Source organism: Falco punctatus (genome assembly GCF_963210335.1).
Source record: "Falco punctatus genome assembly, chromosome: 1".
Lineage (NCBI taxonomy): Eukaryota > Metazoa > Chordata > Aves > Falconiformes > Falconidae > Falco > Falco punctatus.
This window is the reverse complement of record NC_137580.1, coordinates 105,330,284-105,342,771: the sequence shown is the minus strand read 5'-3', so window position 1 is coordinate 105,342,771 and position 12,488 is coordinate 105,330,284. Positions and strand designations below refer to the sequence as shown.

The 12,488-nt window shown below is 40.2% G+C and overlaps 1 protein-coding gene across 7 annotated transcripts in view; it reads right to left on the bottom strand.

Moving 5' to 3' along the window:
• CUX1 (cut like homeobox 1) overlaps positions 1-12,488 on the bottom strand; it is a 281,049-nt gene that overhangs the window by 154,918 nt on the left and 113,643 nt on the right. For all 7 annotated transcript variants that reach the window (XM_080393233.1, XM_080393234.1, XM_080393235.1 and 4 more), the window contains exon 4: positions 502-580. In XM_080393233.1, coding sequence (XP_080249359.1) covers positions 502-580 — 79 coding nt within the window. The remainder of the gene's footprint in view (positions 1-501; positions 581-12,488) is intronic.

Genomic DNA, 12,488 nt, shown 5'->3' with positions numbered 1-12,488 from the left:
ACACAAAAGAAAGTTGAAAACACATTAAATAAAGGCCATTGAATAAAATTTATGATCACACTTACACTGAACAGAATTGAAATTTGGTAGTGATTAACTTTTCAGTAAGGCTTTTTTGGGTGGTTTTTCTTTTTTTTTTTGGAAGGCATGAAAAATCTTCTCAGTCCTTTAAAAGTACAGATATTGCTGCTTCTTGATGAAGCTTCAAGATGTATCTTTTTTGTTAAAAATGTCTGAACCCTCTAATAAAGATATTTCTGAGAATTGTAATAATATAAAATGATTCATACAAACATTAAAATGTAAATGCAATCAACAGTTTTAAAAGAAGTCATGAAATGTGTCTTATAGTTCTTTCCATTTGAAACAATACTGGAGCGTATCAGTTTCAGAATAAAACCATCGCTCATATTTACCTTATCAAAAGTAGAAAAAATGCCCAGTAGCATTCACACTAATGTAAACCATCAGTTTTTCAGAATAAGGAAATAATTTGCTTACCTGGAACATCAATTAATCTCTTATAAACATTCAAGAAGGCTGCCTCTGCTTCTTTGCTTCTTTTACCCAATGCATCAATCTAAAAGGGGTGATGAGAAAAGAAGGCTTTTAGACTTACTCCAATACAGCTCTTACAGCTATAAAAATAAATGAATATATAACTAGCTAATACACAAAAAGGGAACCCAAGTCTCCTGTGTACAGCTCCTACAGAAGCAGTGCTGTTAGACTATTTCTGGTATTTTTGTACTGAATATAATTTCAAGTTCTGTTTCAGTACAATAGCAAGCATCAGTATTTTTATGAACACTGCTGTCTACTGTGATTCTTTACTTTAGATCCTTACAAAAAGCATGGCATTTACTAGACAGGTTCTCTCCTCAACAACTGTTTTCCTTTAGCACTTAAGATCCAACACAACAAATGGGAACCGCGTGCACTTCTGATGTCACACTCTGCCTTTATTGTGGGAAATATATTTTTCTTTTATTTCCACTAAGCCGACGAGAGGACGAAATGATGTATTTGTTGGACACCCTGCGATACTTAACACTAAACAACTGTGCATCTTCTACACACAAATAAGTTTTCTAATAAAGCTCAGGAACAGACGTATAAAGTCTATACTGCCTTGAGCTCAAGCCAGGCTCCTCTGACTAGCTTCTCTTTGTATTTTATAATGCATGCAATACTGATCTGAGAGGCTGTCTGCCCAGGTGAGGGAAAATAATACCTCACACAATCTGGTTTTTTCCCCTAAATCTGTATTTTCATCTAAAACTTCATTTTACAAGGAAAGGCGGCTTTATGGCCCTGAGAATAAAATACTTATTCCACAGAAACTTTTTTTGGTAAATGTGTGTTTTCCTAATGTACTAGAAAAGAGAAGATTTGCAATTACTAAATATTAAAAAAAAACAACCACACCGACCTAGACCAGGTTGATTGAATTAATACTCCAAAGCAGAAAGAGACAGAAAGGGAAACAGGAAAGCCTGACACGGTTCTGCGGCAGCTTACTGAAATCAGGAAACTGAAAGTATGGAGATTATCGTTTCCATATTTTAATAAAAAGCAAGGAAGGATCTGAAGAACTACGGATAGAAAGGCCTGATACTATTCCTTCTGCGTATCTGAAAAGCAGTTAATATTATGAAATGATTTAAAGGTGTGTACGTCAACATGGACTAAAAAAAAGGAAGGTCCTGTCTGAAAAACGTCCTTGAATTCTTTCACGACGTTATTGATTTGGTAGATAAGGCAGAAACAATGGACAGAGTTTACTGTATCTGTATATTTCAGGGAAGTATCTGATATTTTGTTATATGGGAGGGAGATTTGCAGGCTAGGAGCCCGGCCAGCTGCAGGGGTTTGCAGTGGCTCTGGCACAGGATGCAGAGGGTGCCAGGGAAAGGAAGCGGCGCTGGGAGGAGGAGAGATAAGCAGGAGGGTGCTGCGGGGTCAGATTTGGTGCCACTTCTGTTTACTTTGTACTAAAATGACTTTGCGAAGGGAAGGATTTGGGGGGCGGGAATCCTACAATGCAGATGATTAAAATAATGGAGTCAGATGCAAAGTGCACAGGAGCAGAGTGCAGGAGCACCACGTGACTGGTATAGATTAGTCTTATGGCTGATAAGTGACTTGTAGAGATCATTACAGAGAGGATTAAGGCCAGAAAACCAAAGGACAAGGACAATTGTAGAAATTACACAGAAGCACAATGCACAACATAGAAACCGAGAAAAGACTCGAGGGGAGGGGTCAAGGAGGAAAATAAGGACACGGAAAACATCTGCACAGTGTTTGGCAGCAGCAATGAAATCTTGAGATACGGCAAGAGGTTGTAAAGAGACAAGTTATTGTAACACAAGGCAAGACTGCATTTGGAGAAACAAACCAAATTCCCATCTTGCTACATCCCCCCAAATCTGGAATCATTTATGTAACTTGGTGGAGGTGTAGCGTAACTGAATACTGACCTATTTGCCACTTACTCTTATGATTTTTTTTTTAAAAAAAAAAGGTATTGGGAAGATGATAAACAAGCAGCAAAGGCCAAATTGATGGAGGTTGTGGAGAGCAGATGTAAATTCTCAAGAAATGCTGGCCACACTTGACTTTTTGAGATTACCGAGCAAGAAAGGCTACAGAAAGGCACTGGAATCTCACAGGGCATATGACGTGCTGGAGAGCAAGGGATTGATGGTTGTGAATAACCCATTTATTAATTTGAATTCAAGCAATCACAGATGGACTGATGCTCATTAGGGAATGAGAACATAAGTAATTTGGTTAGAACATTTTCACACAAAGAGTATTTGAAATTAGAATATGGAACAAACTGCCAAAGGCAGAGAGGCACCGGGTAGTAAATCAATGCTTGGGAGTATCAGACACCGTTTGTGAAGAGGCAAGAAAGGAGGGGGCAGCCATCAGAAAGACTTTTGCAGTTGAGATATTTCATGGGTACATAAAGACAGACTTTGAAGGCCAAAGCACACCATATGTTAGACTTCTGGACTTTAACGTTCCCACATACAATTTTCTCTCACTGCTGCTCAGCAGAGTACAGCCAAATTTAAATTACTATTATTAAATACAATTAGCATTACAGAACTGATTCTGTACTGTATTTTGAAAAATTATTTTGTCCCTTTTACGAAAACCAAAGCATTTAAAATGCTTGCATTTCTGTGAAATAACAGGATAGATTTGTTTTCCTATTACAGTTTTTTCACATTTTAATAAAAAGCATTTGTAATTATATTCTCCCTTAGTATTACAAAAGGTATGGTTTATTCACTCCTTAACAGTTATATAGTGATCGAAATATAAAACAGAATTGAAACAACATCTTCCAAGGAGATCAGAGTCTTTCTGATGGAAGCAGTTTGTAAATCACAGGAACTTTCACCCCGTACCACCCTCCCAATATTCAGAACCAAAATTCCAAACAATCCCACCAGGCAGAAAGATATTTTTTTTTTTTAATGTTTTAATGGTTTTCAAAAAAACCGAACCTGTCTGGTTTAAAGTTCTACTAAAAATGAGCACCACAACTATTTTCTATCTTAAAATAAAATTTAGAAAAAGCACCATGACAACTTCAACTGAAAAAAAAAAATAATGAAGTATGCCAGCTTCCTGCTGTGTAAGGAAATACGTGACGAAAAAGACATCAAAAATAACAAAATATAAATGAAATTCAGAAACAGAGCACTGAAAACATGGAAGTAAGTATCTGGAAGTTCACTGAAAATTTTTCAAATCAAAGTAAAATTGGTTCGGGAGCCAACACAGATGAGCTGCAATTAGCTCACATTAAAACAGTTGAACTACATTATAAAACTCTTGCTGAGCATTTTTATGACTCTAAAAACTTCAGGGACCCTGAAAGAAGTCAACTTATAATTACACTAGTGTAGTCTTGACATGAGCTTAGCTCCAAGTCTTAATTTATCTAAACCAGGCCCCATTATGTCTTCTTTGACTAGAGAGAAACAACAGTGACCTCTGTATTCCCCACCACCCCCATAAACATATGTTCACTTTTAAGTTTTGGCATACTATTTGTCTTGATAATACCACTGGCGCTATACTGAGATAACAGAAATGAGACACGAGGAATCCTCCTGCCTTAGCACACTCTTCATCTTTAAAATATCACCGGAGCTATACGGAGGGAACCACAGCAAGACACCGGTTTGAAAGCAGTCCTCACTTTATCTGCCTTGTTTTTCCAGGTCAAGTGTTTTCATGAGCTGTTGCTCGGGGCACCAAGTTCACCCTGGAGGATGAATGACATCCTTCCCTTCCACAATCATCTCCCTCCAACTTGGCCCTGCAGACCTCCTTGGTCTGCTTCCATTCTCCACTGCCACAACAGCAGCTTCTTGCCCGATACTGCTGGCACGCTACTCCAGTAGCATGGACAGCCTACTTTAGAAATGCTTGATCACAGTCTAACGTCTACTACACTTGGCTAAAATCAAAACATAATCAATGAATCACCTTCACATTTAGGTAAGCACTATAAATCTGGCCACCTGTGTCAGGGAAGATGCTGATTATCTGAACACTGCTCTTCCTTTTTCAGCTCTGTCCAGTGTCACTTTCAGAAAGATAAAAGCAAAGTCTGTGGCTTTATTTTGGAATCTGTCATTCTTTATGCACCAAGAAATTTCAGCATTAATTAAAGTCTGATGTCTACTGCCCCACAAATCCCCTAGGATTCTGTATTCAGGTTTGCAGGAGTGGGATGCTCTTCTGTGCTGTACTGTACATGGTATTGTCGCATCGACCACGGTCAGACAGAAGGCTGCATGATTGTGTTTCTGAATTGAAAGATGGAACAGGAAGATAAAGCTATTTGCAAGGAAACTGGGACTGCCAGATGCCGGTGCATTTTGCATCAACACTTAAATTTTCTGAACTTACAGGTATCAGCACATCAACACATTTGCAGACCATGAGACCGGCACATGGCCACGATGTGTTGTTCCTGACAGATCAACTTGGATAATTTCAGCATTTTCTTTTGTTTTTAGAGAACCTGGCATCCCAAGGACAACTCCTTAGTAAAGGGATCACCTTGCTTTCTGTGTCTGTATGCTGTTACCGAAGTGTCAGTGACTTACTTGCAGTACAATTAACTGCATATCCAGTGTCTCAAACACATGCTAAATATGAATTTTGTAGTCTTAACTCTTCTACTTATCCTCATTGCTCTTCAGTTGTAATTGTCACTCTCATTAGCCACCTTAACATGAAAGATAGGTCTTTTACTGTCCTGCACCTGAACTGGAACTGACTTATCAAGTAGAAATAAATTACTTAAAACAGAAGTTATTTTTCTGTTTTGATTCTTCATAGATAGAAGCCTTAATGAGACACCCATCGCCCTTCATTTGCAAAGCTCTCTTACACATTTTTTGTCATATTGTTTTGCATCACAAAGTCTCTCCATTTGCCTCCAATTACTTCCAGCTACCAAAATGCCATTAACAATTGTAAGAAACATGTTAAACAAAGGGAAAAGCATGATAACAACTCATTAACACACCATATTTTAAGCTGTGCTATATTCTTGAATAGCTCCTTGGAATCAAATGCCAGGTCTAGCAAGCATTACTAATGTTATGCAATGGCATTGGTCTTTCTCTGAAGCCATTACAATAGAGTTTAGCTGCTCTCTCACATGGAACAGTACATCAGTTGCCAGGGTGGTGCACTGCAACAGCTCTACAAGACACTGGGTCTGTGTGGACTAGGAATCGTGCAGGGTTGGCTTGTTTCCCTTTCTTAACACCAACAGAGATCTATATTAATAAATTAATTAATAGAAGTATAACACTATAATTTTACAAAATAATAAAAATAAGTTCATCATCCCAGTTAATTTCTTTCGCAGCTGAGAAAAGAAAAAGGAAAAATACTATTTTTTATCTTTGCTGCAATTAAAGGAGTTTTGAAGCAAAGTTAAAAATAAATTATTCCTATACAGCTGCTTAAAGCATATGGCATACATTTCAGCTGTGCCATAAATTCTTTAACAAAAGTAAGGACTTCACAGTGGCTACAATACCGATCTGTTTAGCAAAGCTGCCTGGGTGCAGTGCATAGGTACGCTACCAGGAAAGAGCTTGGGAAGAGCATGCCTGCCTCACCAACTTGTTGGTTTCACCTCAAGTTAAAAGCTTTAAGAAGGACTCAAATCCTTCAACTTTTCAATTCTGCTTCCCTCCACTATGAAACAGCTGCAACCTTGAACCCTTGAAACCTCTTCCTTTCATGCCCAGATAAATCCTGATTTTCCCAGACAAACAATTCTGCCATCCCCTGAGGAAAGCTCAGCTCCCTCTTTCTCACAGGACAGCTTCTTGTTGCTTTTCCAATCTTTGATCTTCCTTCCCAGTAAAACAGCCCAGTCCAACATGTGCCTCGAGATATTGACTGCAGAGTATCAGCTTTGTTTAAATAGCTTTTATTACTTGCTACCCTGCCTTCAGATCACTGTGACGGTGGGTATGCCATCGTTGCTGAACTTCTCCTGGATCCTCTGAAAACCTGTGTGTCTGCCTCCTCACACCTCTCTGCATTTCTGAGCGATGTTTCACACTTGCTGCTCTCACTTGACTCCTAATCCATCCACTGGGCACCAAACGGAGCAGCCCTGTGACCTCCTCCTGCTTCAGGCCACAGGCTCCCACTTCTCTTGCATCAGATCTAGGGATTGCACTGGTGTAGCATGATTCAGCTCACTGACTCGATGAAAAACTAAGCAACGAAGGAGAGAAAGAATTTATTTTCCATCATGCCAGCAAACTAACTGACTCATCCTGTGCATTTGCTAGACTCAGCATCAGGGAGGAGGTGGGCACCCAGGGCTGGGGCAAGCAAGGACACTTGCCAGCCGGTGTCAGTCCCACACTGGCATCACTTAGGTATGGCATGAAACAAGAGCGACAACATACGGATGGGAAAAGGAGGGTCAAAGCATCAAATGTTCTGAAAATTCCCTTCCCTAACTATTCTATCAATGTCTTTATCATATGAAAATGCTGTTTACTTTGTTAATGCACATATTAGTTCACATTATGCGCTGTAATGTAATGAATTTTACTGGAGACTTAATAACAAAGTCTCAAAGTTCATGCTTAAGTAAAACAAACTAAAGGACAGCCTGGTCCTGGAAATAAGGACTTTGCCTCATGGAAGCTTAGAGCCGTCTGTGAAGGATAGAGGATACCCTTGGACAACAGAGATAATGCCAGCATCCTAGCCCCTCTGACACATTATTTAAACCTTTCTGGTGTCATAGATAACAAACTCTTAGCAAGACTGACTGCAGGGGTGTCTGGATCAATATACAAGCAGCAAGAATGCTGCAGAAATACAGGTGATTTGCAAAGTTTTACTCTGATTAGTAATCAGTAATGTGGGTGCTACTGATTAGTCAAATCACATTGTACCTCAGCGTTTGAAGGGAGGGTGTAAGAACCCCGTGTGAAACCACATTTGGAGTGCCCCACTTTGGCTGGGGCACCTCAGGCACATGAATAACTATTCACCCTTGTAATTTTATACCTTGCATCCTAACCTCTCTCCTTGGTTGGCACAGGCCAGTCATGAATTTGCATAACGCAAAAAAAGGTAAAACACAAACCCATAACAGGAAGTAAGAAGAGAATGACGTCCAAACAGGGAATGCATACTTCCCAAGAAACTGAAAGAACATTTTTCTAGACAACGAGTCTGCCAATTATTCTCTATGCCACTAACCAAGATGTCAGAGCTTGCCACATCGGATCCTTGAGGTTGTGCAAGACACAAGGTGGGATGGAGAACATCTCCTGCCATAGCCAGCCCAACCATGTTTGATGTGGCAAAGTGAGACAGGGGAGGAAGGAGAGAAATTGGTGCTCCTGCCAGGGCAGAGCAGCCTGTACTATTCGACATCCTCTCCAGCTTCCCAGCAGGAGAAGGAGCTAGCTGCACAGTAAAACGAGTGGGTGCTTTCACCTGCCTGTCAGCTTCTCCTCCTCTATCTGTCAACAGTGACCTAGAACCCACAATCGCTTTTCTGCCTTATGGATGAACCAAACTTTTGTTTATATATTTTAAAAAATCAGGGCAGAGGAATCCTTGCAAGAAAGAGCTCATTAACTGCCTTTATGCAAAATCCACCTGCACATAAATACCAAAATGTATCCTTTTGCTAATATTTTATACTGAGCTTACCCTTTTGCTTCTCTATTTTAAAAAAGCAAGACCAGACACCGGCTTGTATAGAGCCTCACAGCAATTTTGTAATAAACACAGAGATAATTCTGTATTTGAAGAAACAGGGACTGGATTATAATGACACTCAGCAGAATACCGCACCCAACACAGCCCTCCCATCCCCATTCCTTCCAGCACACTTCAAGCTCTGTTTTTTTAAAAGGATGAGAAGATACTCCTGACACTGCGAACTGAAACAGTGCTGCCTGTCTGCATTTTGCATAAATAGTTTCCCACCACTGTTATCATTTCATCCAAATGCATGGCAGCGGCATAGCGGGCCTTAATATAGACAGCCCACCAGCTGCCAACAGAAATTTCAGCACTTTGTCAATTATATAAAAATAAGAGGATTTGGGCTGATCCTCCCCAAAGTTACCCTAGTAGTAACTGCTGTCTCAGTACAACTTGCCTGTGCAGTGGATGGGATGGAGACAAACCTGCAAGAGCTTCAGAAAGGTGCATGGTGCCTATTGCTTTGCTTCTGGTGGTACATGTTAGGTTTGGGACCTTGCCTGTCACCCCCCTAGCTGGGGTCTGTCCCAGGAAGGTATCGATACGGGAAGGAAAAAGAGGCACATACAGCAGAGGCTCTGACTGTATTTGAGAGTTTCTACAGTTCTGCCCATCACTGCACTTAAGCGTCTCTTCTTTTGGGGACGTTTTCAACGCTGCAGCCCAGTGCTGGCAGCAGACACGCTACACACTCATCAGGGAGAGCACATCTGCCTTGGAGATGCTGAAGTATATTTAAATCACCTTCCTCAGGAAAGATGTTGTTTCAACTGCAATCAAGCCAGCCAAAAATAAATAAATAATCATTTACACACTTCTGTAAACAAAGAAATGAAAGGCTGCTGAGCGGCTGTTACCCCAAAAGCACGCTGTACGTCTCTCTCCCTTTCCTGCTAGCACTGGGAAACAGAATCGAGACGAAGCACAAAACCATGCCCGTGCTCCTGTTGTACAAAGGAAATTACCCACCACCCACGCCCCGTCAAGTGGACATTAAAATAAAACAATTACCCGCCAAAAATATTACATTTACTCCATTTTGTTACAAAGAGTGGTTTAATGGGACTTTCACTGAAAAGCAGGAAAGCTCTGGGCCTAAATCAGTGTGACGTGAGCTCTGAATTTTGATGTATGCTGTTGACTTCCCCAACACAGAGCAATTTGTAATAGCTTTGCCACGCTGTTGTTTTCAAAGCTCCTGCTACATCACAAGCATTTATTTCTGACCACAAAATTACATTTATTCAACAGAAAGCAGCTCAGGGTCTTTAAGAGGTTAACTTCTGGAGTGCTTGGCTGCTCTCCAGCCTCTGTACTAGAATCAGTGCTAACGCAACAGCACACAACAGCACCCAGGCTAGCCGTGATTAATAGAGTGCTGAATACGCTGCTTTCCACATACACACACTTTTCATTCCCTTGCTTCCATAGATCATGGACTTATCCTCAAAATATCTGACTGAAATTGAATTTGGCTTCTCTCTCAACCGTTCATTTCCTATGTTATGCAAGGTTATATCCTTTTCTGCATGAGCAGAACCAAACCAGCTGCAGCTTTTGAGAAGAAAATGTGTTTTCAATTATGAAGCTGGCCTGAATATTGAGCCACAGTTCTACTGCTACTCTAATTGAGCCATCATGGAGTGAACCTACAGGAAAGAAATTGCATTAATTAGGTTTGTAAATTTAACATAAGGAAATTAAAGGGGGTAAAAAAAAAATTAAAAAAAAAAAAAAGAGAGATTAGTATCAGCTCAGGAATACTCCTTCAAAATGCAGAAGGAAAGCAGGTCTGAAGTTGTTTAGGCACACACATTATTAGAGTAGCCCTTCAAAGGCATGATTAGTAGTTCCAGCACACCAAACTGTTTTCAGCTTCTGCCGTCTGCACATGGAAAATTATTAAATTACTCTACTGACCAAATTAATAGTTTAAAGAGCAATTCAGCTAAGTGGGGAGCCCAAGTGGTCTCATCAGAATGGCAATACCCTTAAAAGTACTTGCTTTGTGAGAAGAATATGAGAAATGGTTTCCACAGAAATAAAAGTCCAGTGTGTTGTTTTGGAGTATGTGCCTTAAAGGGTTCTCCAAATGAGGGATTACTGCATTACTGTTGGACAGTACTGTTATGCCACATGAAAAGAATGCTAATGACTTCAGGAAATCCTTTCCCAGCCTTAAAATATCTATTTGATGACTTCACAAATACGGATTCCAACACTAGATTTCCATACCACAACTTTAGTTCTGTAAATTAACATAGCCCAAGAACATAACTTTTTTTTTGGTTAAGATTTACAAATATCCATCCACTGATGTAAACATGGCAATGTACAATGACCTTACTCAGAACACAGCTTATTCAGATGGTTACTTGAAGGAGTGCCTTGCAAACGATACATAATAATTTTATGATTGAATGATAAAACTCTTTAGCATTTTCTGATTCTGTCCTGTATTTAGCCCAGCATATGATGAATAAACAATTACTAAGTTGCATCCTCAGGTTAATGATAACCAGAAAGAAAAAAAAAAATATAGAAAAGACAGGAACTATGCCCTCTTAATTTGATGACTTCTGTCTTGCTCACAATAGTCCATTTCCATTATCCAGATGTTAAATCTTCCAGGGAAGCTACAAAGGTTATCCACAAAAATAAAAAGAACAATACCATCAACTTTGAATAAGACACAACATTCTGTTAATCTAAAAAAAAAATCTGCATTCAAATTTCCATTAAAATCCTAAATAAGGAAAAAGTACTGTAATAAAATTATACTACAGCGATGAATTAATAGGGTCTCACATTGAACTAGGAATGCATTTTAAAATTTGTAGCATGCTAAATTCCATTTCATAATGCTTTTACTTTAACTGTCATCATAAAAAATCCAGTTACTTAAAGCACAGAGATCTATACAAAATAAGTTATTTCCAACTACTAATGGAAACTGCATATTTGATAACTGGAACAGTTTTCATCTGAGTGAACGAGATAAATATCTATGGAATGCAGAATGTTCTGGTTGGGGGGGCGTTTATAAATATTATACAAAGGCACAACATTGGGGGGGCAGGGACGGGGTGGAGGGATTATCAATATCCATGCTCAAACTGAAAAGAAAAACTGGCTAAAGTGACCTGTGGATTTATTTTAAAAAGTCAACTAGCCACAGGTTTACAAGCAGATGTCCCATAAAGCATGCTTGGGAGGATATTTAAATACACGAGCTTAAGTTAACCTCTCTCCAAATAACGTCAGGCTCACTGAGGGCACAGTTCAAGGACAGTTTAAGTCAACCTAAGCTGACACGTTTGCACTCCTCCTGCCCTTGGCTTTGCTTTCCTGGCCTCTGCCCTGCCCAGCAGACGCCTGCAGCAAGCTGTTCCACTGAACCAACCTGGCAGAAAAATAAGCCAGCAAAAAAGGGGGAAAAAAGAAAACTGTGTTTGCCATGGGAACACACTAGCCAAAGTGCTGAGGCAAGGAAGGAGGTGGGGAGCCAGTCCTTAGGTACGCACAACCCAGCAATATCCACATAAAGCTACTTAAATACTTTTGCTCGTTAGGGAGCTGTCTGTCCCTTCTGATCTTCCGGCCCTCCCTAGTGCCCAGAGCCCGGTGGAACGCAGTCATCCCACATGGGATTTGCAAAAGCCTGCTTCCCTTCTGAGGTGGAACTGGAATTTATTATTACCTGGACATGCAAAACCCACTTACTTAGTTCTGTCATTAGAGATCAAGAAAAGGGTGGGGCAACAGCAGTGGAGGCAGGAGTTCAGTGCAAAAACGTGGTGGAGACTCTCTGCATGGTAAGAAGAGAAGCTGCATCATGCAAGAACCCTTTTTCCTAGCTTCCATATGAGCGACAGATCAGAAGAAGGTGGTGCTCCAAAGTTCAGCGATAGCATCCACAATACTACAGAGGTGAACCAGAGCACTCCTACAGCATTCCCTACCCACGGCTCAAGGACACTCGCTTTCCAGCAGAAGAGACTCTAGAAAACATCTAGTTTCACTGCTTCTCCACTTACCTCAGTTTTACTTACTTACTTATTCCTGCTGGTTTTTTTTTAAAAAGTAAAATCCTAGTCTGGGGCTGAAAACTGAAGTCTATGTAGTAGAAGTAGGAAACCTCTTATGAGCAGATCACTCCCTATTCCTCCTTCCTCCTCCCTGCTCAC